The sequence below is a fragment of the Leguminivora glycinivorella genome, chromosome 26, assembly GCF_023078275.1.
Source record: "Leguminivora glycinivorella isolate SPB_JAAS2020 chromosome 26, LegGlyc_1.1, whole genome shotgun sequence".
Lineage (NCBI taxonomy): Eukaryota > Metazoa > Arthropoda > Insecta > Lepidoptera > Tortricidae > Leguminivora > Leguminivora glycinivorella.
This window is the reverse complement of record NC_062996.1, coordinates 145,541-172,044: the sequence shown is the minus strand read 5'-3', so window position 1 is coordinate 172,044 and position 26,504 is coordinate 145,541. Positions and strand designations below refer to the sequence as shown.

Sequence of the window (26,504 nt, the reverse complement as noted above, 5' to 3'; positions counted from 1 at the left end):
CTAAAAAACTTTGATTTCTAATTTTTACTTCTACCCCCCAAAAGTGGCCCCTATAGTTGTTTTTTATTTTATTTAAATTACATGCCCGTCTTTGGGTCACAAGTTTACATATGTGTGCCAAACAAGTTAATCGGTTCAGTGGTTTCCTTTTTGAGGTACGGAACCTTAAAAATGAGGGGGCAAAGGTTTAATTCTCATAGACAATTTGAATTTCGCGCCAAGATTTGGTGATTCGTGGGTTGGAAAAAAGTAAGTCTTCTTAAGTTGCCAAAAAATTACACGTCATATTGGCCAGGGGGGGGGGGGGGTCCTGAAAATATCACCAAAGATCACCATGGGGGGGGGGGTCTAAAATAAGCCAAAAACGTATGACGCGATTAATGGACGCCCCCTAATATGTCAATTGGGCTTTACTAGGGTACAGGAATGCAACTTATAAAATATGTTACTATTGTATTTGGGTAAATCAACTTTCCTTTGCCAGTAAAATTTTGTATATTTAAGATGAGATAAGCTAGTGAGGTACAGTTTATTGATATATGTTTCAGCTCATAGTTCCCACACGTTGGCGATTTCAGGTACAGTTTTCTTCGCTATATGTACAGTTTAGGTACAGTTATTTGGTACAAAATTTCTGAATATTCAGACATCTCTCACGCCATCCTGACGGACGCTTGATATGTGTTAAAATGTCAAATATTAATATTAGCGCCATCTAGCCGAGCGTACCCCAAAGGTGTATCGCCATCTAGCTCACCGTACCTTTTTCTGTATGGTTTTGGTGTACGTTTTTTTCTTAGACTATCTGTCTATACGGAGTTATATAAGTCTTTGCTGTCACGTACTTATTTGTTTGCGAGTTTGTGGCAGCAGCAGAAAAGTGAAACTATGACAAAGACAAAAAATAACTTTTTGCTCTCTATCACTCTTATTATAATTTGTATGTGAGCATCTCGTTCGGTAGTGGTATTATTATTTAGCTGTGTAGTCTATAGTATCCTTTGCTTAAGGTTTTAGTCTATATGTGGAAGGGCGGCACCGTCGTCGAAACCGAGCCTTCGGGTGATGGCCTTGAAACGGTGGCGTGTGCATCGAACGCACATGCTTATGGTATAGACTATAGAGTTATCAGTCAAGATTTTCAAATGCAGCGCCATCTATTAATAAGTTACGACAACTTTTTATGTGACTTTCCGTGCCGAAAGGTCCCTTTTAGAACATAAAGCATGTGGACCCTTTAAAGTGAAACGCCACATATTGATGGTGGGATTTCTAAATAGGTCATTCATCAACCAGTCACATTAATAAATATTTCAACGCTAACTTATTTGCCAAAAAAGATGACAATAATAAAAAATAAGTACAATTTCAATATTGAACCATAGAATGCCGTTCGCTAGTTTGCAGGTGGGTTTCATCTAACAAAAAATTGGACATCAAAAAATACTTATGTTACATTTTACGACAAGTCATTACCCAGTTTGCGGGGATAACAGTGACATCTAGCGAACAACTTGCACTACGGCATATAATTGTTTTTCACGCCCTCTATCGTTACGTTTCCTAAACATATCCTAAGTACATCGGATTTACTATTTCCTTTGACTGAAAACACCGTGGCGCTTATTATTACAGAAAAGTAAAAAGGTAAAGTTCAATATGTCAGTGATTGTTTGATATGCAGCAAAGGTTCGAATTCGATGATGTCACTATATCGCTGACAGCGTTTTCGGTGGTCAAAATATATAAAAATTACACAATTTTAATCGAAAATACGTAGTCATCATACACTTTTAATACCCAAAATCTATAAATATTGTTTTTTATGTCAAATACTACAGAAGACAATCATTTATTGTGCCAAATTCGATATTAGCCTAGTAAGTAATTAATGTTCGATTCAACCATTTTTATTTTTTACTAAATCTAATATGTGAGTGTGTATAGTAAAACGTCCCACTTTGTCGGTTACCATTAAGGCGAGATTTACTTGTATCTTTATATGAATAAACTGGCAAAGCGGCTTTAGAGCCATCGACAAAGTGGAACGTTTTCAGTGCACACTTACATGTATTCATAGTTTGTCTAAAAGTCTTACTGTACGTCTGTTAGTCCAAACTTCCAAAGATACTGGAATAAGATGTGATTACCTATAAGGGCCACTTGCACCAACGAAAAGGGAGGGTTAACCCTCGGGTTAACCCACCATTTTATATGGAATTTGACAGATGACAGCCCACTAACCCTGAGTTAAGTGGTTGGTGCTAGTTGGCCTGATTGGGCCAACATCTATCTTTAAATTAATGAATGTTAATGTGTTTTTTATGTTTAAAAACATGTTTAAATGATGTTGCATATTAAGTACCTTTATTTTTGTTTTTTTTTTTCTATTGCTGTACTACTATTTTGCCTATTTTATTTAATTTCTGTTGTTGACCCTAAATAAATAAATGATTTTTTTGCATATGTATGGTCACTGTGGATTTTTTCTTGGGAAAGTAAATGACAATTACAACTGATACCTTTGTTACAGTCTTTACATTTGTGTGGTTGTATTTCACTGTGAATTATTTCGTGGCTAACTAAATATTTTTTACAAGTGAATTCTTTGTTACATTCTTTAAATTTGTACGGTTTTATTCCACTATGGATTCTTTCATGGACAACTAAAGAACTTTTATAAGTGAATTGTTTGTTACTATACTTTACATTTGTACGGTTTTATTCCACTATGGATTCTGTCATGGGCAACTAAAGACTTTTTATAAGTGAATTCTTTGTTACATACTTTACATTTATATGGTTTTATTCCACTATGGATTCTGTCATGGGCAACTAAAGAACTTTTATAAGTGAATTCTTTGTTACATACTTTACATTTATATGGTTTTATTCCACTATGGATTCTTTCATGGACAACTAAATAATTTTTATAAGTGAATTCTTTGTTACATTCTTTACATTTGTACGGTTTTATTCCACTATGGATTCTGTCATGGGCAACTAAAGAACTTTTATAACTGAATTGTTTGTTACATACTTTACATTTGTATGGTTTTGTTCCACTATGGATTCTTTCATGGACAACTAAATTAGATTTTTGTTTGAATTCTTTGTCACATTCTTTACATTTGTACGGTTTTATTAGACTATGGATTCTTTCATGGACAGCTAAAGACCTTTTATAAGTGAATTGTTTGTTACATACTTTACATTTGTATGGTTTTATTCCACTGTGGATTATGTCATGGGCAACTAAAGACTTTTTATAAGTGAATTGTTTGTTACATACTTTACATTTGTATTGTTTTGTTCCACTATGGATTCTTTCATGGGCAACAAATATAGATTTTTCTCTAAATTCTTTGTTACATTCTTTACATTTGTATGGTTTTATTCCACTATGGACTCTTTCATGAACAACTAATTTATATTTTTCTCTAAATTCTTTGTTACATTCTTTACATTTGTACGGTTTTATTTCACTATGGATTCTTTCATGGACAACTAATTTAGATTTTTCACTAAATTCTTTGTTACATTCTTTACATTTGTATGGTTTTATTCCACTATGGATTCTTTCATGGACACCTAATTTATATTTTTCACTAAATTCTTTGTTACATTCTTTACATTTGTACGGTTTTATTCCACTATGGATTCTTTCATGGACAACTAATTTAGCTTTTGCTATAAATTCTTTGTTACATACTTTACATTTGTATGGTTTTATTCCACTATGGATTATTTCATGGCGAACTAAATATTTTTTATAAGTGAATTGTTTGTTACATACTTTACATTTGTACGGTTTTATTCCACTATGGATTCTTTCATGGACAACTAAAGAACTTTTACAAGTAAATTCTTTGTTACATACTTTACATTGGCATGATTTCATCACACTATTTTCACGGCGACCTACCGATACTTTTCGAGTGAATTTTCTGTTACATTTCTTTCTTTTATGTGAATCCAGATCTTTTTCAGTTGAAAATCGCTTATTGCATTCTTCACAAACGCAGGGTTTGTCTGTAGAGTGCAACCTTAGATGCTTCTTCAGTGACAAGACACTAGGAAATGTTTCTTTACAAGCTCCGCAGGTGTGCCTTCCCTCCGGGTGAGTATGTGTTCTGATATGGCGGATTAGAGTAAGTTTTGACGTGCATAGGTGAGCGCACATGTCGCAACAGTAGACTTCGGTATTCGTTACTGGTGTGATATTTTCCTGTTTGTGTGTGTTCAAACTAGAGTCGTGTATGGGGCGAGTATCGTGTGTGTAGGCTTGTTCGTCGCTCTCGCGGTGTGACGTCACGGGGCACGGCTTGCTCGCGAGCGGCGAGTCGCTGAGGCGCTCCATCTTCACGGAACACCCCAACGAGAGCTGCTGAACAGCTCGCGAGGTCAGAGGCGCTGTGTCAACTTCGTACTCGCCAGCTGAAGACAAGGAAACACATGTCCATTTCCAAACAGATTTTGCCATATCAAATGAAATCCAAGCATATGATCGGTAATTCAGTACTTCTTTCCCTTCGCCACGGAACAAACGTGCTCCGGATCATTAGGGCAAAAGCAGAATGCGACGAATGCAATAACTTGACAAAAAACGATCAATATTGAAATAGTTATTTTTTCAGTACAGATGGTCGTTGTTAGCGACGCGTCGAAATATATGTAAAATAGCATAAGAATTCGATTAAGACTGTATTCGCAATAAAGATTATTTCGTAGGTAGGAAACGGGTAGAACTGCGTTAGTTAAGTTAATTTTGTCAATTCCGATTATTAAGTATGATAATAAGACTCATATGTGATGTATTCGATAGCAGGCAATTCCCATATTCCTTCCTTCCCAAGTCGCGGAAACCGAGTCCAAAGTTCAATCTAAACTCAGACTGTCCATTGGACTACGATTAATAGCCAATAAGCACTAACGTGAGAGGCTTAGAGCGAGAAAACCGAACTCTCCTCTGATTGGCTAAAAATATTTCCTTAAAGTTCCGAAATCATTTTCCTTTCACCCGAAAATTGCCTTAGGATTACTCGAATCCAAGCCAATAACTCGATAACTATAAGACATATGAAGATGTAAATAGTTTTAAAACGTAGCTGGGAACTTACGTAACACGATAACCTACATTTCCATAGTAATATGCCGTTATCGATAACAATGGAGCTCAAGGCAAGCTGAGAAACCAGTCTATTGTATGGCCCGGACGGCTAATCACCTCTTCTATTGTGTAAAAACGTAAACAAACGCAGGTGCATTCCACTCGAGGTGAATGACCCTAGTGTCAGGTGCATTGTTACGTAATTTCGAAGCGATAGCCTAATTAGTTTATAAGTAATTAGGATTTAAACGAAAAATGATAGCGTTAAATTCACGTAATCGAGCGCCGTAACGCGTTCGACCAATCACGACGCGCCATCCGTCGCCTATCGGGCGCAATTATTTACCTCTCTATCGCACGGAGCCTCGCGCTCAGCCGAGTCGTGATTGGGCGAATAAATTGAAATGTTTCTTTCCGTGAAGCGTAGGCGCATTCTGAAAAGGGGTATAAAAGAAACGATCGCTCGGTATGGGACATTCGAATTCGACCGGAACAAGAAGAACCAGCAGCCTCCAAGGAAAACCAGCAGCCAGCAGCCTACTACAAGCAGCCTACAGCCAGCAGCCAGCAGCCTACAGCCAGCAGCTAGCAGCCTACAGCCAGCAGCCAGCCACCCTCCACGACGGGTAGCGGCAGCAGCAGAAAACGACAGCATCGCGACGTATCGTCCGTACCGAGCGTTCGTTAGGATATTAGCTTAGGAGTATTTTTATAACCGCGTTAAAATTAGAGTCGTTGATTATTGTAAATATAAACCATTTGATTTGATTCGTTTTTTAGTTAGTTTAATCCAAAATCATAATCGGTACGGTTGATTGCTGAGGACGACATCGAAGCTCAAGGTACAGGCCCGGGACGAAAGAGTGAGTCGCACGAGCTCCAGCACATTCTCTCCACTTCGAGCCGTCGATAGGAAGCTTTGCGGACGCGGTCTGCAACAGTTTCTGGTCCTTCGAGCCGGATCTTCGTGCGGACTACGGGTCTACAGCGACGAACCTGTCATGAGCGACGACAGGATGGTAAGGACGAGGTCCAGGTCCAACCGAGCTGCGTCAGTGACGAGCGAAGAGGAGAGGCAGCAACTACTCGACGAAGGCGCGTCGGCGGCCCGCGAACGAGAGGCCGCACGCGCAAGCGCTGAGAGGGCGATGGGCGCCGACGCGGCGCGCCCTCCCTCACCTCCCTCCGGACCCGCTGGCGTAACGGAAGGGCTTAGCGTCGCCGGCGCGCAACCGATGGGCGCGGCGACAGCTAACAGCACGCTCAGGTATGGATTAACCGTAGAGACACCGAGGTCACCGTCCTACGACACGACATTGCTATGGCGAAGGGATTTAGCCAAGCGGTTACGGCGTCGTTCCAGACCCACGCCGATCCCAGCTAGACATCCCAAGGCTGCCGTCATAGACAGAACTACCGAGAAACGAAAGTCGCTGCAGGAAACTACCAAGGAGGTAAATAAACCAATTATTAAAGCTCAGTCCGTCAGATCACATGCGAGCAGTCGCACTGTGATAGAAGCGCAGCTGTCTCAGGCGGAGCTCGAGGCCAGCGAACGGCTAGCGGAGATATCCCGGAGGGAGTTGCAGCTAGAAGCGGACATGGTACGTAAACGGCTAGACGCCAGAAAACTGCAGATCCGCGCTAATGCGGATAGCGCAGACGAGCACGAATCTGCTGGTAGCGTGCGGAATTCGAATCAAGATCGATTAGACGAATGGCTAGAGAACTCGCGAGACGCGACGTCAAAACCCATTTGTAAGAGGTTAACCGACGAACCTCTACCCAAGTACGAGACTCCGAGACGACCTGCGCAGGCGGAGCGGCATATTCGAGGCCTCTCACCGGACCGCCAGGTATATCGGCGATCGATATCGCCGCCGTCGGAGTCGCGTAGGCGATCGATATCGCCACCGGAGCGACGCAGGCGATCGACGACGCCGCCGGCGCGTCGCGAGCGATCGACGTCGCCACAGCTGGACGCGCGTACTCCGCACACGGCGCACACGCGCGCCACCGAAGGTACTGTAGCAGAGTCCATGCTGCACCTGTTCGAGAGGATGCAGATGGCGGCCCGTCCAGCCCCGAAGGATATATTCGAGCTGCCGCATTTCTACGGAGACGTCAGCGAGTGGAGAAGTTTCTACAATACCTACGCAGAGACATCGAAGCGGTATAAGTTTACTGACTACGAGAACGTGGCGCGGCTCAGGATGGCTTTACGCGGGGACGCAAAGACGTGTGTGTCTCACGTGTTATCGACAGCCACCAGACCCGATATGATCGTGAGAATACTGAAAAAGCAGTTTGGACGCAGCGAGGTATTGTTAGACAAGGCGATTGACGACCTGCGAAAGTTGCCGCAGTTGGGGCCTACCGCGAACGACCTCAACACTTTCGCGATAAAAATAATGAACGTGGTATCTACAGTTATGGATATCGATCGAAGGCACTATGCCGATAACCCCATGCTCATCAGAGAGGTTACGGACAGGTTGTCGCCGCATCTTCGAAGCAGATGGTGCGACTACGCGAAGAAACATCGAGACAGCAAGGACCCGGAGATTCTGCAGTTGGCGGATTTCCTCATGGAGGAGAGCGAACAGGAGATGTCCTTCTGTCACGCCCGCGCCGCCCCGAGGCGAGCGCAGGCGCCGTTATCAGTGCCGCACGCGCGCGCAGCCGGCGCTCGCGTGAAAATATCCGCAACGCACAACCCGCCGAGAGCTCCCACAGGACGTCAACACGAGGTGCAGAAAGTGACGTACGCGACACGTCAAGCCACAACATCCCGTTCGACGACGTGCCTGTTCTGCGGTGGCGGTCACCTGACGCCGGACTGCCGCAAGTTAGCCGCCCAATCCGTGGGCGCTAGATGGGAGTGGGCGAAATTAAATCGTATATGCTATCGCTGTATCGACGCGAAGCATATGAAAACACAATGCAAGGCCAAAGCGTGCGGCGTTGCAGGCTGTCCTCACGTACACCATCGACTGCTTCATGCGGACTCGCCGCAGGAAGTGCGTGAGGATACGGCTATGGTGCTAACACAAGAAATCAGGTCAGTACCTACATCGTCAGCAGTGACGTCATCGGCCGAGCCAGCGGACACGACGGAGCCGCGAGCTGCGGACGACGAGAACGACGCCCGCGTGTACGTGTCGTCAACACCGGACTACAGCGTGCTGCTAAAGGTACTACCCGTAACCGTATCAGGTCCAAAGGGAACGGCGCATATCTTCGCTTTCCTTGACGATGGATCCACCTTGTCAATGATCGACCAGGACGTCGCGGACGAGATCGGCGCGGTCGGTCAAGACGAGCCGCTATGCATAAGAGGTATTCAGCGGTTGAAACTTAGCTCAGTGACACAGACGGTCAAGGCTAAAGTAAGCCCCGCTCGTGGCGGCTTGACATACGATATATCCCTAAAAACGGTAGACGGACTAGGGATACGCTCGCAGTCATTAAATAAGAAGCGTCTATTGGAATACGAACATCTGGCGGACTTGGGCGACGAGTGCTACACGGGCATGGGCGTGCCGCAGATGTTAATAGGCGGAGACTTCAGTCATCTTATAAACCCGACGGAGGTGAGGCAGGGCGGCGAGGACGAGCCGTGCGCAGTTAAAACCTCGTTAGGATGGGTTTTCTTCGGGCGAATGCCGAGGTATGTACCAAATAACGAGCAGGTCGTGATGCACTGCCACAGTGACGACAGTGATCTCGTGGAGCAGGTCAAGAAACACTGGGCAGTCGAGGCGCTTGGCATAACGGCAAAGGACAACATTCGACCCGACGACCAGCGAGCGATCGATACATTCGAACGAACAGTAAAAAAGGTAGGACAGAGATACGAAGTCGGCCAACTATGGGCTGCCGACGACATAAAGCTGCCACCGAGTTTCAACATGGCGAAGGCGAGATTACGCAATCTAGAAGCCCGCATGTCGAGAGATCCTGACTTCGCCAACGAGTATCAAGCACAGATACACAAGCTTCTGGAAAAGGGGTACGCAGAGCGCATCATGGAACCACCGCAGTCAGATCGGATGTGGTTTCTGCCCCATTTCAGCGTCTACAATTTAAATAAAGGAAAGTATCGCGCTGTATTCGATTGCGCCGCGAAAAGTCAGGGATGTGCATTGAACGATTTCATCCTCGCGGGACCGGATTTACTACAGAGCCTGCTGGGGATACTACTTCGATTCCGTGAGTGGGAATTCGCCGTCACCGCGGACATACAGGAAATGTTCCTTCAAATACAGCTGCGAAGAGAGGATCGGCATAGTCAGCTCTTCATCTGGAGGGATCGCGGCGTGACGTGACACCGTGGACGTACCAGCTAAACCGGGTATGTTTCGGTAACATCTCTTCTCCTTTTCTCGCACACTCGGTGCGGAATAGAATGCGACGGACAACAAGGATCGCTATCCGGACGCGGTCTACGATATCCATAATAATCACTACATGGACGATTATGTGGCATCATATGAGACAGAACGGGAACTCATATCAACAGCGACACAGGTGAGACTAGCACACGCGGAGGCTAGCTTTCGGCTGCGCAGCTACGCTAGCAACAGCGAGTTGTTAATGCGAAACATCGATCCGGAGGAGCGAGCGACGGGACCTTCTCATCTCGGAGAAAAGCAACAGACCGTCCTCGGAATGACGTGGGACCCAGAGACGGATACGCTGGGGTACAACACGAAAATGCTACGAGTGCCAGACGACGTGAAAAGGTACGAGCGATCGCCCACTAAAAGGGAACTTTTGAGTGCCGTAATGTCAGTTTACGACCCATTAGGCCTCATAGCGCAGTATATGATAAGCGCTAAGATCATATTCCAACGTGTGTGGACAAAGGGCACGGACTGGGACGAGCGGCTGCCGGCGGAGGAAGCGGAGGACTTTTTCCGGTGGCTGAGGGCACTGAGCGACGTGTCCGCGCTGCGAATACCCCGACGATACGCCACGCCCACCGGTGCAGCTAGAAGAGAATTGCATATTTTCAGTGATGCATCGACCGAGGCCTACAGCGCGGCGGCCTATTGGCGAGTATCGAACGACGAGGAGGAAACGCAAGTGAGCTTAGCTATAGCGAAAAGCCGATTTTGCCCGCTAAAGGTAATGACAGTTCCCAGGCTCGAATTAACCGCAGCAGTCGTCGGCGTGCGGCTGGCGGAGACAATTTTACGCGAGCAGCGTTATCCTGTGACAAAGGTGACGTATTGGACAGATTCCATGGTTGTTCTCGGATGGGTTCGCGATGACGCGCGAAACTATCGTCCGTACGTGTCACACCGACTTGCGGAGATCGCCGAGAAAACAGATAGAGACGCGTGGAGGTATGTACCAACCGCTCAGAACCCCGCAGATCGAGCGACGAGGTGTCAACCAGCGCAGAGCGTGCGCATCGAGGACGAGTGGTACGAAGGACCGCGCTTTCTCTATGGACCCGAGACATCATGGCCTAGTCACACATCGAATCGAACAGACGACCTGCCTGAGAGGAAGGCGAGGCCGTCAACCGAGACGTCACTGGCGATCATCTCAGCGAAGCCAGACCCTTCGAGCGTACTGCCAGACGTGAGACGGTTTAGCAGTTACGACAGACTGTTGAACGCGACAGCGAACGTCTTGCTATTCATCGAGAAAATGAGAACGAAAAGAAGCAATGGAAGATGGCCCAAGCGCTTGCCGACCACTTTTGGCGGCGCTGGACCAAAGAGTACTTTCCTCTACTGGCACCGAGGAAGTCGTCCCACGACGGAGGGCGGCAACTTCAACCAGGCGATGTGGTCATCGTCGCTGAACCCAATGGTCCACGCAGCGTGTGGCCCCGAGGCGTCGTCGAGACTACCTACCCGGGACCCGATGGACGGGTCCGCTCCGCTGACATCAGAACGAGACACGGGACGCTACGCAGGCCCAGCTGCAGGCTGGCGGTCATCGCGTCGCAACCCATGCACCAGGAGTCTTCGACTGCGGGGACAAAATGTTAGCGACGCGTCGAAATATATGTAAAATAGCATAAGAATTCGATTAAGACTGTATTCGCAATAAAGATTATTTCGTAGGTAGGAAACGGGTAGAACTGCGTTAGTTAAGTTAATTTTGTCAATTCCGATTATTAAGTATGATAATAAGACTCATATGTGATGTATTCGATAGCAGGCAATTCCCATATTCCTTCCTTCCCAAGTCGCGGAAACCGAGTCCAAAGTTCAATCTAAACTCAGACTGTCCATTGGACTACGATTAATAGCCAATAAGCACTAACGTGAGAGGCTTAGAGCGAGAAAACCGAACTCTCCTCTGATTGGCTAAAAATATTTCCTTAAAGTTCCGAAATCATTTTCCTTTCACCCGAAAATTGCCTTAGGATTACTCGAATCCAAGCCAATAACTCGATAACTATAAGACATATGAAGATGTAAATAGTTTTAAAACGTAGCTGGGAACTTACGTAACACGATAACCTACATTTCCATAGTAATATGCCGTTATCGATAACAATGGAGCTCAAGGCAAGCTGAGAAACCAGTCTATTGTATGGCCCGGACGGCTAATCACCTCTTCTATTGTGTAAAAACGTAAACAAACGCAGGTGCATTCCACTCGAGGTGAATGACCCTAGTGTCAGGTGCATTGTTACGTAATTTCGAAGCGATAGCCTAATTAGTTTATAAGTAATTAGGATTTAAACGAAAAATGATAGCGTTAAATTCACGTAATCGAGCGCCGTAACGCGTTCGACCAATCACGACGCGCCATCCGTCGCCTATCGGGCGCAATTATTTACCTCTCTATCGCACGGAGCCTCGCGCTCAGCCGAGTCGTGATTGGGCGAATAAATTGAAATGTTTCTTTCCGTGAAGCGTAGGCGCATTCTGAAAAGGGGTATAAAAGAAACGATCGCTCGGTATGGGACATTCGAATTCGACCGGAACAAGAAGAACCAGCAGCCTCCAAGGAAAACCAGCAGCCAGCAGCCTACTACAAGCAGCCTACAGCCAGCAGCCAGCAGCCTACAGCCAGCAGCTAGCAGCCTACAGCCAGCAGCCAGCCACCCTCCACGACGGGTAGCGGCAGCGGCAGAAAACGACAGCATCGCGACGTATCGTCCGTACCGAGCGTTCGTTAGGATATTAGCTTAGGAGTATTTTTATAACCGCGTTAAAATTAGAGTCGTTGATTATTGTAAATATAAACCATTTGATTTGATTCGTTTTTTAGTTAGTTTAATCCAAAATCATAATCGGTACGGTTGATTGCTGAGGACGACATCGAAGCTCAAGGTACAGGCCCGGGACGAAAGAGTGAGTCGCACGAGCTCCAGCACATTCTCTCCACTTCGAGCCGTCGATAGGAAGCTTTGCGGACGCGGTCTGCAACAGTCGTTTTTTTACGCACTAGTGCGAGAAGTGGTTCATTATATGTCAGGTCGAAACTTCCATCTGTACTGAAAAACGTCGTTCGATACACGTGCGAAAAGGAAATTCGTAACTCGTGTCGATTTAAAACACTCCCTTCGGTCGTGTCGCACTTGTATCGAAATGTACTATTCTGCGTATTCTACCTCTATGCAAGGGTGCAAAGTTGTATTTTAACGCCGAGTGTGGAATTGAAAAACGAGCAAGCGAAAGGACTCTATAGTTGAACCACGAGCGAAGCGAGTGGGTCGAGAATAGAATCCTAAGCTTGCGAGTTTTCCAACACACGAGAAGTAAAATACACTTGCACCCGTGTGTGACACAAAACTTTTACCCTCATTATAGCGAGGAAAGTACAAGGCAAAAAACGCGTTTAATCACTGCTTACAGTAGTTCCATAGGTGGTAAAACATCTTCATCACTAGATTAACCCACTTTTATCAGTTTTAAAGTAGAAAATTTTCCTCTATTCAAGGTCAAATTACTTTATCCACTAGTGGATAAAGTCTTTCCTTATCCACTAGTGGATAAAGTCAGTATTAAAGGACAAAGCACGTGTTTCCGAGCTAATAGTGAGGGGAAATAGTTATTTGTTATGCAAGGGTGCAGAGTTGTATTTTAACGCCGAGTGAAATCGAAAAACGAGAAAGCGAAAGTATTCTATTGTTGAAGGTACGAGAATAGAATCCTGAACTTGCGAGTTTTTCAACACACGAGAAGTAAAATACATTTGCACCCGTGTGTGAGGAAAGTACAAGGCAAAAAACGTTTATCACTGCTTACAGTAGTTCCACAGATGATAAATCATCATCATTACTATAAAAAAAAATCATCATCATCATCATTATAGTCACCTGCTTTTTATTTTAAAGCAGAAAATTTGACTTTATTTAAGGTCAAATTACTTTATCCACTATTGGATAAAATGCGTTTTTACCCGCTGTAAGGTCAGTGTGGTGAAGACCGTCTACCCGGAAAGACCGTCTATTGACAATAACTTTTGTGTTAATGTATCTACGCCTCTCACACCTCCGAAGGTATACCAGTTTTTCATCCTTAAGCCATTGGTCTTGAATACATATCCCTAGGACGAACACTAGTTAACAATAAACTTGATTCGTGTTTCGAACTCGAGCATCGAGTTCAACATGGTTCCGCAAAAAATTAAAATAAAATAGAAGCAGTCGGAATATTTGTATATCATGTATGTAACGTAGTCATTTAATAACCGTTCTTTCTGGCTAGTACTATTAATCCACTCAAAACGGGTTCAATTTCTTGTTTTATGTTCTGAAATATGTAACTTAGAAATTGTGCCTACTCAGAAAGTCCGGCATAAAAGAGAAAGGCAAGACCGGCATACGATAAACAAGGAGTTGCCAACCTTTTTTAGGCTTTATTGGAAATAAGTCGAGTGTAAACAATATCAATATATAAGTACGTTTTTGGCTTATGATAGTTGTACCGTTTTTGATTTTAACTTCGAAATACAGTTTTGGTAATGATTCGTATGGTGTTACTAATATCATTCGAAAGTATTAAATAAAAATGACATAGTTGTGAAGAATTATAAGTGGTGAACAGAACTAAGCCTACTTACACTGCATTACTCATCATCATATTTAAGTTGGTAGTGTTTGTATAGATTGTGCAACATGCGGCGACAAATATTTCAAAAGAGAGTTATGTATTTTAGAAATAAAAGTAAGCATTTTGAATCCAATTATTTATTTAAACAGAAAACATAATATTTGCGCACCCTTGACAAAACATATTTGATAAAGGTTGTTCGTCAGACGGCAGAAACTGAACCCTGGAGGCACAGAGGGTCATATCGAAACTATGACTAGTGGCACAAACTGTGCACTTCTCAAGCAAAATCATTTCTTCTTCCTCGTCGATATATACGCTGGCGTTAGGAAGTGCATCAAAAAAGATTCTATCAATACATTCTTCGGAAGATGTATAGACATGACTTGTATATTGTTTGCTATTTTTAATAACTGAAACAAATATTTATGTATTAAGTATACAAATATTTATGTAAATATTTATGTATTAATGACATCTGAATCTCTACTATGAGTTTTTGAAGTCGTAATCGAGCAAAATGGGGCAAAGGGTGTTTATTGAATCCTGAACGAAGTAAAGGAATCTCTAATCTCGCTATGCTCGGGATCCAAAATTAGAATCCTGAGCCTAGTGAGGGATTCAAGTATTAACGATCAAGGTGGAAATAATTTTGCTACCATGTGACATATACAATTTTTCACGTCACCTATGAGGAAATTACCATAATATTAATAATGAATACAGGGCGTAAACCTAATAAGGGCGATAAATGAAACCAGGCATATAATTCAATATTGTTATCATTAATTAAGAGGTGTTTTTGAGTTACTTTTAATTTTCACCCCATAATGAATTTTTGAAAAATTTCCCAGCAGCAATGTACTGTAAACGTGGTTGCGATGACAATCAATGACAACTGTCAACGAGCGGTTAACGTTTCATTAATATTACAATACTCTTTGGGTTAACGCGAGTGTGTTTGCATTACGTTGCGGGCCGAATTATTTTGTATGGATAAAAAAAAATCAATTTTAAGTAAAAGTTATCTAATTCCATTTTTTATGTCCTATACTCACCACCGTTAAGAGGTTCGCCCGTATTAGGTTTACAACCTGTATACCTACTGCAAATCAGTAGTACGAACTTAATCTACAAAAATTTATAAACGATCATGAAATATAATGCCAAAACTCTTTTCATTGAATTAATATGTTATACTGGCAACATAAAATCCTTGAACAGAAAAGAACCACTCAGCTCCTCCAAGACTCGAGTTTGTAATATTCATACTCCCCGTGTTACACACAATGTTTTTCATCACACTTGCAACATAAAAATATGTAAAAAGATAAAAAAAAATTAATACGGTACTAGAAATTTCATAACTCCCTTGGGAGAACGATTTTTCTATAACTCACGCTCCGCCTGCGTGTAAAATCACATTTAGTGTGCGAATGTGATGTAAAAAATTTCGCATTCATTCATACTGTAGTGACTATAGCAAAACCAAGCATTGCTAAGAAATGTTACCAAACTAATTCACGTATCTTAATATCCTATTACGTTTTCTTAATTAACATAGTTTCAAAAACAGATAAGTAGTTGGATTTATATGAGCCTGTAATATCGTGACTAAATTGTATTCGCAGGTGTTCGTTGGAAAAACAGTATTATGCAATATCTGGACCTGAAAAGAAAAGGTTATGAACCCCATCTACGGGACATATGCCGGTCTTGCCTTATAAATAGAAAAATGCTTATATGTTCAAAATTTCAACGTTATTTTAATAGTTATCTAGCACATTCTGCCCCGTTATTACGTAAAATAACAATGATCATGATTTAGGAACCTAGTCTCATATTAAATTACGCGACAACAAGCACTAGACGGTCTTTCCGTGCTCATCGCGGGAGGACGGTCAACCCGCCGAGCCTTAAAAAAAGTGATTTTTATCACTTAAAAGTACCTTACTTCACCAAAATACTGTAAAAGCTTTGTAAAATATAATATTTGCTATCCCATAGGACCATGCGCATTACGCCAGACTGCATTAATTATAGAGTTTTATCCACTCAAACTTTATTTCAAATAAACTATGCCGGTCTTGCCCGCACTGACCTTAATTAATTTTAAAGGATAAAACACGTGTTTCCGAGCTAGTGAGGGAAAAAAAATAGTATACCGGACGCCATTATGACTTGTAAAAATGTATAATTATTTACCAATAAAGATCTGAAATCATTTCTCGGGTAATTGACCTTTTGGCCGCCAGAGACTTCGGAAAATCGTAACCATGACGCCAGCGACGGCATTTGACGTCATGCACTTTTATGTTAGCATAATTTCTTTACCCATCCTTAATTTACCCCCGTGGCGTCAGTGGCACGGTTTTCCGTTGACGTCATTTGCCGTCTTTGGCGTTCTAAAGGTTAAACGGACTACCTAAGCCTTTCGTTGAAATTAATGGTCAGTCTGCAAGTAACTACTTGCGATTCTCGACAACAAGGGTGCCTTTCCAACAGAGATGTGGTGCACTACGTTGCTAATGTTGCCTTGGATGCGTCTGATGTCCATTGTCCACCAATCAGCTTAGTCGGACCCGTTCCCACTAGCGCTATGCTTTGTGGAGAAATTAACATGATTGGTAGATACGAGTATCAAACACATCCGGGATCATGAGAGCGCTCATTGCTAAAGCATCCATACTAATATTATAAATGGGATGGGGGTCTGTTTGTTTCTCCGCCTTTCACGACAAAACGGAACGACGAATTGACGTGTTTTTGTAAGTGGAGATAGTTGAAGGGATAGAGTGACATAGGCTACTTTTTGTCTGTTTATAACGCGAGCGAAGCCGCGGGCAAAAGCTAGTTTAAACTATATTTTCATTAGCGTTAGTTTGAATTTATTTATATTTGTGCAAAAGGTACCTTTGAGCATTTCTTTTTTTTGCCACTTTTATGAAGTGTGATAATTAAAAAAAAAAAAAATGCTATTTCTACTCAGAATTCCTTTTCAATCCTAGTAGTTAAAAAAATTGTCCCATACGATTTTTTCTTATTTTGTTACCACTTTCCGTACATGTTTTATGGAGTAACAAAAGAGAAAAGTAACAGAAATGTATGAAAATTCTGGGACACTTTGTCTCCCAGTGAGATTGAGTAGTAAGTACTCGTGATCCTGAGTATAATTCACCTAAAACTCCCTAAAACAATCAAAATTTGTTTATTGAAAAAAAAAAAAAAATTCTCCCTTGACTTTCATAAGATCATTTCATTATGTTAATGCCTAAATTGAATTTCATTTCATGTCATCCACATAGCGCATCTATGGTGGAAAGGCACCCTTATGTTACCTATTCTTCAAGTGACAATAATGAAACTTTTAATGTAATTCCAAGTGTGTACTTACGTGACAAAAATCCGTCTCGCGGCTCCTCTTTACAAGGCGGGCGGGCCCTCGTCTGGAGCTGAACACGGAATAATGGGATTTAGAATTATTAAACCTAGATTGTGTAGTTAGGTCAAAAGTGTGTCCACATGAGAGGTCATTGTTTGGGCTGGTGTCCCTCTCGCACTTACTGACAATGTCAACACTATTCAGTGACGTCATCACTGTCATACATTGGGGATACCAGTCAATTTTCAAAGTTACTACCAAATCTACTAATACCCATTTGAACCTATTTTTTAATTATACAAATCTTTGATTTATTGGCATCAAAATAATTACATTATAATTATTTGCCGATTCTTTAAAATATATCGAAACCCTAGTTTGAATATAACACTAGAATAATATAAGAAGTTATAAAGTCAGGTAATATACAGATAAAAATACTACTACTATGGTAACCTCATTAACTCTGGCCACACGTGCGAGAGGGACACCAGCCCAATCTGTATGCATATTATTGATATAATGTATATGCAATAATATGTATATGCAATAAAAATAAAAAATAAAATTTAAAATCGGTCCAGTAACGACGGAGATATCGAGGAACAAACATTAAAATAAAATACAGACGAATTGAGAACCCCTTCCTTTGAGATTTGGAAGGCGGTTAAAAAATGACGAGCACCACCAGTGGTGAAGGCCGGATTCGAACCGGCGTCTTTTAGCAATCCGGGCCAAACGCCATGAACCCCTAGGCCACCACGCCACAGCGGAAACCGTCGAAATTTCTCTTCTATATGTCATCTTTGTAAGACTAGGCGTCTTTGACCAACTCTAAGGGCAAGCAGTAGGTGCTTGCACCTCCTATACGAAACCTTTACAGGTTTATGATATAGCTAGAGAGACTGGTGCTGCCATCTATACGCAACTATGGGAACAAATCAAATTATTTTAACAAATATTTTGATTTGTGTTTTTTTTATGTAGTCACACTACTATATATATAAATTAAAAATCGAAATAAGATGTCATATATTTAAGAAAAAATGACGAGCACCACCAGTGGTGAAGGCCGGATTCGAACCGGCGTCTTTTAAACATAAAAAAAAACACTATGGGAACAAATCAACATTATTTTAACAAATATTTTAATTTGTTCCCACAGTTGCATATTACAAATCTACTTACGTGACAGATATTCGTCTCGCGGCTCCTCTTTACAAGGCGGGGCGGGGCTCTTCTCGCCCGGAGCTGAACACGGAATAATAGTTATAGTATGAATTTTCTGAGATGAACGTTTCGCTTTTGCCGTAATCTGTTAAATAAAGGCCTTTGTTTCTATTATTCACGTCGGCTAGCTCCCGTTTCCACAGCACGTGCTAAAGTCTCAGTGTAGTTAAAAAGCAACTATCATGATAGCAATAAGGTTCAAATTTATTAAACAGTTTGCAGTATGCAGGTAACTTTTTTTGAAGATGATTAAACGTGTTATCTCCGAAACGGCTTTTTATGGATTTGAACCTTGTTACTATCATGATAGTTGCTTTTTAACTACACTGAGACTATAGCACGTGCCGTTTAGACGGGAGCTAGCTGCCGTGAATAATAGACACAAAGGCCTTTGTTTAACAGATTACGGCTAAAGCGAAAAGTTCATCTCAGAGAATTCATACTATATACTCTGTCAAACAAGTCTGTCAGTATATAAGAAGAAAAAAAACTATAGGTAATTAGGTATCCTTTTCTATAGCACCCTAAAGAAAAGGATGCATATAGTTTACTGATAGTTCTGATAGTTTACAGACAGTGATCATGATGCATGCAACTGCGTCGAAATATCGGGAGCTCGACAAAAATCAAAAAGGTAATCACGGTCTATATCCCGGTCAATATAAGTCTAATGAAAATAACCGTGAATCATCCAAAACTCTTATCTAGGATTTAATTAATTCTAACTATTATTATTCTGAATGCCAGATACTCACGCAAAGAAGGCTCGGGAACATCGCTGCTCATGTCATCTTCAAGGTGTTCATCCAAGGCTTTCTCCTCTAAAACAGAACATACACGATACATGACACTGTTTGTTTTCCGTTAAATTCGACACGTAGCTAGGTTCATTATCAGAAACCACCCTGAATATCACTTTTAGTTAAATTCGCAAAAAATTTTTTTCATCGTTTTCATAATAAATTTCATATATTAGTGTGAGAGACCCTTAAGAATAACATTCAAGTTAGTCCGGCAACAGACAGTCTAATCTTATGAAATCAGATCGAGTGCACGGATTCCCATACAATTTCGCAACTGTCCACACACAGTCTTATTTTTTAAGATTATGATTTTTTTTTCAGATTGATCTGCCAGATCGCGGATAATTTGAATTTTAAGAATGTGTGTGGCAAGGCTGTCAATCTTATTTTATAAGATTATGAAAATTAAGACTGTCTGTTGCCGGCCTTAGTGTCAAGTGACTGACGGCACATGTCAAAACAAATTACATTAGAAATTGGTAAAGGCTGTCACACACGTGTTCAGTAATTATCTTTATTTTTTTTAACAACTCGATAACCGTAAGAGCACAGTATAAAAAAAGAGTACTATCGTACAGTATGGCCACTCCCGCTCTCCGCTGAAAGTACCCCCCCCCCCCACGCCCCCTCTCGGTTACCTCACAGTTACCGCCTGTCAAAAACGCGAACAGTCGACCTGTCATATTTCACTCATACAAGCATAGTACGCGTTCACCTACACGAGCTTAGACTGTGTGCTAGGAACGCGCCCCTTTCATATATTTGATCGCCAGTGTCCGAGGTGTGGTAAGGAAAGTTCAAACTTTGCTTAGTGACTTTTGAGCTCATAATGAACAACTTTTATTGCAGGACCAATGCTGAAATCGCAAATAGTATTTTATACAATCGTGATATAATACAAGTAATACAAATATCGTACCGTACTATTAGGCCACTCAGCAAGCTTCGTGGCCTAAACACGGTACTCGACTGAAAAGCTTAATTAAATCACTATTGTATACAATACTTTTTCTATGAGTCATTTTCATCATCAATGGACGAAAAATATCATCATTCAAGTTAAAATTAATGTTAATAGACTCGTTCACCGTTGTATCAACATTGAATTACCTAGCAATCAATTGTTTATCATAACCGTCTCTGATTGGTCGATAACGCGATGGATTAAAATAAAAATGTGTTTCAGATGCAGAAAAAATTGCCAGAGGTATCGCAAATTAGTATAGAAGAACTTGTATGAAGTTCTATTTTTGAATTTTTTTCAGTTAACTAAAGTGAAGTGTAATGAAATATTATTGTTGACTAAGTGTCAAAAACTTATCCAACACTGAAAATTCGGCACATATAGTTTAGTCTGTGGTGTCCTAGTTGACAGATTAAAGTCGACGAGTATAAAATAGTACATTACGATACAAGTGCGTAAAAAAGGAACTTCGAAACGAGTCGCGATAAATTAAAACACGACCGAAGGGAGTGTTTTAAATCGACACGAGTTGCGAATTTCCTTTTCGCACGTGTATCATACGACGTTTTTCAGTACAGATGAGCTTCCGAAGTTTCGACCTGTTACATAATGAACCACTTCTCGCACTAGTGCGTAAAAAAAAACCATCTGTACTGAAAAAAATGTTTTGTTTCATAAATTTCGACTGTCATGATCAGGATGCCGCTAATTACCATGAAACAGCCAATTTTTTGTTCGCGACTTCAGCAATGACCTCAAGAGTCACTAAGCAAAGTTTGAATTGTCCTTTTAATTTCATCCTGTAGTTTACATGACATAAAATAGCCTTTACTTCCAAGACTTAAAACTTAAACAATCTATAAAAAAAAACCGAACATTCTCCTCACGTGTGAAAGTCAACACTACGGCACAGAATATATAATAGTACAAGTACAGAAGGCCCACTGCTTTGATGTTCACGAAATGCCGCCTTTTTAAATGCCTACAAAATGTTTACAAAGAAACCAGCCGCACGTTGGGCAGCGTCAGATGATTTGGTTGCCTATGGATTCAAACGAATTAATTACTCAGATAAAATTTTATACTATTATATTTAAGTCTTGGGTACTTTCTAGATATATATACAGTATTTTGGTTTAAGTTCCAACATCACAAGCCTTATTGAACTTTTCCGTGGGACTTAATCAACAGTAGATCTGTGTACGAATGTCCTATGGTACTTATTTTATTCATGATGTCTATTCAACTTAGCATTGTTAGCCATTCAACACACGGACATCGCATATGAACCTTGAAAAATAAAACTCGCGACGTAAAATAACAATAGAAAGTGCGAACGTGCGTTCCGTGAGAACGCGCGCCACCCCTGATTAGGCCGCGAGCTCGCGGCCGACGGCATGTACTTGTAGCACGGCGATAGAATCTCGGAGTGAGCCGCCCCTGACTACGGTCACACCAAGCCAATACTGACATAGGCAAATTGGCAGGGAGAAAAAGCCAAAGCAGAAAAAAAACAATCTATATAGATAATTAGTCAATACATATACAAGGTTAAGACAAGGCCCCTCTGTTCGGGTATAGGCCTCTTCGACCCTGTAGTCCATACTAATATTATAAATGGGAAAGTGTGTGTCTGTTTGTTGGTCCCTCGTTCACGACAAAACGGAGCGACGAATTGACGTGATTTTTTAAGATAGTTGAAGGGATGGAGAGTGACATAGACTACTTTTTGTCTTTTTCTAACGCGGGCGAAGCCGCAGGCAAAAGCAATGTATACAAGTTATATCTCAGAATAAATAGTGAGCGACATTTAAACAGATTGATTTAGCCCCAAACTAAGCAGAGCTTGTACAAAAACAACTCGGAACAAATATCTGTGTTCATCACACAAATAAATGCCCTTACCGGGGTACAAACCCAGGACTATTGGCTTGGCAGACAGGGTAACTATCCACAAGGATAGACCTGTTGCCAAAAACAATTTATCACAGTTTTTTTTTTTTTTTTTTTTTTAAATATTGGGGACACCTTACACAGATCAAGAGCCCCAAACCACAGAATATATAATAGTACAAGTACAGAAGGCCCACTGCTTTGATGTTCACGAAATGCCGCCTTTTTAAATGCCTACAAAATGTTTACAAAGAAACCAGCCGCACGTTGGGCAGCGTCAGATGATTTGGTTGCCTATGGATTCAAACGAATTAATTACTCAGATAAAATTTTATACTATTATATTTAAGTCTTGGGTACTTTCTAGATATATATACAGTATTTTGGTTTAAGTTCTAACATCACAAGCCTTATTGAACTTTTCCGTGGGACTTAATCAACAGTAGATCTGTGTACGAATGTCCTATGGTACTTATTTTATTCATGATGTCTATTCAACTTAGCATTGTTAGCCATTCAACACACGGACATCGCATATGAACCTTGAAAAATAAAACTCGCGACGTAAAATAACAATAGAAAGTGCGAACGTGCGTTCCGTGAGAACGCGCGCCACCCCTGATTAGGCCGCGAGCTCGCGGCCGACGGCATGTACTTGTAGCACGGCGATAGAATCTCGGAGTGAGCCGCCCCTGCCCAAACTAAGCAAAGCTTGTATTATGGGTGCTAAGCGATGATATACATACTTAAATAGATAAATACATACCTGTGTACATAGAGAACATCCATGACTCAGGGACAAATATCTGTGCTCACACAAATAAAAATGCCCTTACCGGGATTCGAACCCAGGACCGCGGCTTAGCAGTCACTACCGACTGAGCCAGAAATATCTGTGCTCACACAAACAAATGCCCTTACCAGGATTCGGACCCAGGACCGTGGCTTAGCAGTCACTACCGACTGAGCCAGACCGGTCGTCTTTAAGTTTACCTTTGGCTCTCAGTGCTGCCTGGAGCCTCTGACGCAGCTCGGCCTGGCAGCGCTGCACCTGCACCTTGAAGGAGCTCGCCTCCCGCAGGCGCCTCTCACACTCCCCGCAGATGCCACTCTGCTCCTCATTGCTTGATGCCAGCTGCAAGATGTTGTATAGGGTCATAGTTAGCATCCATATACACTTTAAGCGCAACACACACAGACCGCGGGCGCGGGACCTAGCAGGCGGGCGCGTTTTTCACACCCTTCACAAAGAGCGCGGGCACGACGGGCGCGGCGGGCCCGCAGCGGCCCCGGCGCGGGTTCTCACCGCCATCGATCGTTGGCAGTCTGCACCAAGATGTCAGAACATATGGACACAGACGAGGAAATATCGTTTCTGCTAGTTTTGAGGAATAAAGTTCGCAAAAGAAAAAAAAACGGGTTCACGAAATTAATAAGAAATGATTCATATAGACTGTGTAGAGAACTGGAAACATATGAACATTATTATTATTCAATTATAGGCGAGCAGCTATTCAGCTGATGAGCCTATGTCACACAGTGTCTCATGATTTATAGTTAGCAAAGTCATGTCACATTCTTATTATTTAAAAGCCACTTGTCTAGTCTGTTTTTGAACATACCTGAAACATTGAGTGCAAAAATATACAAACAGGATACAATAACATACAATCATGCCTGCAGACAGTGCTGTGGTAGGCAGAGCAGATGAAACTGCAAAAGATACAGTGCCACTCTTGGCAAATAAGGGGTTGAAAGAAAACTAAACTGTGACATTTCAGTGATAGTCTGCCAGCCTCTCGCCTACGCCACAATTTACCCCATATCCCACAGTCGCCTTCTACGACACCCACGGGAAGAAACAAACAAACAAAACAACAGGACACAAATTTTCACACGAAACAGGATTCAAATTTTGTAAATAAATACAAACGCCATGAAATGCACGCGCCCGCCCGACCCGCTGTGTGTGAGCTGATACGCAAACCAAGGAATAACGAAAAAAGCTGCCATTATTCACTTACTTTGATCACGAAGCATTCTTCAATCATGAACGAGTATATCTCCGTAATGCCGTGACGAGTGTACGGCGTCCTCAAATCTTTCGCCGAAGGCCGCTGCAGGCAGCAGTGGCACTGGTTTGTCGGTTCCATAATAATACGTACATTAAAACACACTGCGTCGACTTTATTCGCACGTTTAAAATATATAACTTTCAGATTCTACTTGTTTGTTTCACGAGATAAACAGATTTTACAGATTCGCTCGATCATCACAATGACACAATCCTTCCTGCCAAAATAATGGAGCGAAAACCAAAGAGAATATAATCACTACGTTTTAAGAGACGGAACTCCATACATTTCTGAAAAAAAGTACAATGTATGAGCATATCATCCTAATGCTACCAACATAAGGGTTTGCGTCGAGTGTTACCATTACGTAACGTCATTGACGCATGACAGGTGTCAAAGATAGTGATGTAAAAATTCGATAATAGTGATGTCCATATTTCAAATGCTTTTAATCGATATCGATGAAATTAATGCACGGGCGCGTGGCCTAGTAAGCTCAGGATTTCAGGTTTTAGGAGTGCGATAACTAAGTGAGAGCTAAGAAATTGTCTAAAACGGGTACATGTACATGTCATTATATAGTACTTAAGTCCTAATCAACATTTCATATTACCAATGATTGTACTATGAGCTCTCGCTTATTTATTTACAATTAAGAAATAATAGAACAATTGTGAAATTGAATGGTCTAAATAGATTTATTTTTTATTGGTCGACAAACATGTTTTTTCCTCATACGTCTTTCTAGTTATGGAGGGTAAACTAGTTATTTGTTATACAAGGGGGCAAAGTTGTATTTTAACGCCGAGTGTGGAATTGAAAAACACACGAGAAGTAAAATACATTTGCACCCGAGTGTAACACAAAACTTTTCCCCTCACTGTAGCAAGGAAACTACAACGCAAAAAATGCATTTATCACTGCTTCCAGTAGTTCCACAGGTGGTAAATCATCTTTATTACTAGATTCACCTACTTTTATCAACTTTAAAGCAGTTAATTTGACTTTATTCAAGGTAAAATTACTTTACCCACTAGTGGATAAAATGCGTTTTTACCCGCTGGTATTAAAGGACAAAACACGTGTTTCCGAGCTAGTGAGGGGAAAAATAACTTATTAATTCTAAATTATTAATATAAATAATGCACGCGCGGGTTACGCAGCTTTTCTTCTTTAAAAGAATAATAATATGAGCAATATCATGATTGTATCTTCGTCTATGACAAGATCTGCAGTACCAGTCAATAATCACATTATATATCATTAATATATCACATTTGCAATAAATGAATTATTAATTGATTTTTTGTGTAAGGATGTACAAAGGAAAGTGACGCTCTTTTTTAGATATTTGAATAGTACCTACTGTTGCAGAAATTCATGATGTATATTAAATATAGTGAATCACAATAATACTTTAAAAATGTAATTAAAATAGTACAGTTCGTACAAGTGCGAAAAAGAGGAAGTTCGAAACGAGTGGCGATAAATTAAAACACGACCGAAGGGAGTGTTTTAAATCGACACGAGTTACGAATTCCCTTTTCGCACGTGTATCGAACGACGTTTTTCAGTAGAGATGGACCTCCGAAGTTTCGACCTGCCATATAATGAACCACTTCTCGCACTAGTGCTTAAAAAATACACCATCTGTACTGAAATAGTACATTACGATACAAGTGCGTAAAAAAGGAAGTTCGAAACGAGTGGCGATAAATTAAAACACGACCGAAGGGAGTGTTTTAAATCGACACGAGTACGATACAGTACGACGTTTTTCAGTACAGATGAGCCTCCGAAGTTTCGACCTGTTATATAATGAACCACTTCTCGAACTAGTGCGTAAAAAAACGACCATCTGTACTGAAATAGTACATTACACGATACAAGTGCGTAAAAATGGAAGTTCGAAACGAGTGGCGATAAATTAAAACACGACCGAAGGGAGTGTTTTAAATCGACACAAGTTACGAATTTCCTTTTCGCACGTGTATCGTACGACGTTTTTCAGTACAGAT

General features: G+C 41.5%; 2 protein-coding genes across 2 annotated transcripts; one reads left to right on the top strand and one right to left on the bottom strand.

The window, feature by feature from the left end:
- Positions 1–9,580: 9,580 nt before the first annotated feature.
- Positions 9,581–14,359, top strand: LOC125240058. Its single transcript, XM_048147901.1, has 2 exons — positions 9,581–11,042; positions 14,346–14,359. The coding sequence occupies exons 1-2, from the start codon at positions 9,581–9,583 to the stop codon at positions 14,357–14,359; spliced, it is 1,476 nt and encodes a 491-aa protein (XP_048003858.1).
- LOC125239644 lies at positions 14,206–24,712 on the bottom strand. The gene is made up of 6 exons (XM_048147287.1): positions 24,436–24,712; positions 23,405–23,546; positions 19,507–19,572; positions 18,710–18,772; positions 17,534–17,591; positions 14,206–14,552 (listed from the first exon to the last, which is right to left on the bottom strand). Exons 1-5 carry the CDS (start codon positions 24,562–24,564, stop codon positions 17,563–17,565), a joined length of 429 nt encoding a protein of 142 aa, XP_048003244.1. The 5' UTR covers positions 24,565–24,712; the 3' UTR covers positions 14,206–14,552; positions 17,534–17,562.
- Between the last annotated feature and the right edge of the window lie 1,792 nt (positions 24,713–26,504).